This window comes from Perkinsus marinus, assembly GCF_000006405.1.
Source record: "Perkinsus marinus ATCC 50983 genomic scaffold scf_1104296971216, whole genome shotgun sequence".
NCBI classification, from domain to species: Eukaryota; Perkinsozoa; order Perkinsida; family Perkinsidae; genus Perkinsus; species Perkinsus marinus.
In genome coordinates this window covers 1-1,031 of record NW_003202159.1, presented here as the reverse complement: position 1 = coordinate 1,031, position 1,031 = coordinate 1, and the positions used below count along the sequence as shown (strand labels likewise).

General features: G+C 46.8%; 1 protein-coding gene across 1 annotated transcript; it reads left to right on the top strand.

Annotated features, from left to right (window-relative positions):
• Positions 1-341: 341 nt before the first annotated feature.
• Pmar_PMAR005749 (hypothetical protein) lies at positions 342-724 on the top strand (the record flags this gene model as incomplete). The annotated part of the gene is made up of 1 exon (XM_002767076.1): positions 342-724. A coding segment is annotated over one exon (383 nt), but the record flags the coding sequence as incomplete, so codon positions are not given.
• Between the last annotated feature and the right edge of the window lie 307 nt (positions 725-1,031).

Sequence of the window (1,031 nt, the reverse complement as noted above, 5' to 3'; positions counted from 1 at the left end):
GTCCTCGGACACGAGCTTTGCGATGAAGTAACTCTCTTCTACTGCCTACCTACAAGTATAAAGATGCCGTCGACTTCGATATCTCTGCACAGTCTCATATAAAAAAGCTCTATCACTCCTCAATATTTTATGGCAGGCTTGGGACCTATTACCATGGCACATTCTCATCATCAAGAACTGCCTGACTGCACTAGTTTCAAGATTAAGAGCTGTGAACGACCACAAATGGACTGACGATGTGGACGATAAGGCTATGGACTTGCTCAGAAGATGGCAACAACTGTTGAAGGCCAACCCTCCAACTCCGACGCACCGGTACATCAATCCAGATGCACCTATTCATGTCTGGTTCGACTCCTCCGAACTCTTGGGAGCGATGGTGGCCATGCAGGACAACCAAGTGGTATTCAAAAAGCAGTGGAAATGGTCCACTCAAGAGCGAGCCTTGCGTGCCTAACGTGAAGGAACTCACTACTGCCTACAATGCTCTCTCTACTCTTGTCTCCTTCGAGCTCGATACCAATAAGAAGTTCTCGAAGATCATCCTCTACGGCGATAATCGTACAGCTAATGCTGCCCTAGCCTCTGGTAAGGTCTGCACTTCTGGTAAGCAATCTACTCTACTTCAACGAGCTATCGACCTTATTCATTACCTTATGGGAAGACGCCAGTTTGAAATTCACTATGTGGCCTCTGCCGAGAACCCTGCTGATGCCGGCACAAGGTGTGACCTCTACAGCGATTTGGTTGAATATCGTGATTCTATCGACGGTGTAAGTCTTGAAGTTCTGTCTGACGATGATGCCTCAGATATGAACACTGTTCATGTTGCTAGAATTATACGTAAGCGTGGTGACGAGGACGAAGACACCAACGAGATCGGTGACAAAAGACCACGACTTGAACAACCACTACGAGTTCCCACCAATCCATTACCACCCCTACAACGACCACCCTATTTTGACATTGTTCAATTACCTTCTAACATGTTGGCCACCTATAGATCTCTACCCCTAAGTGAAGATGGTAGA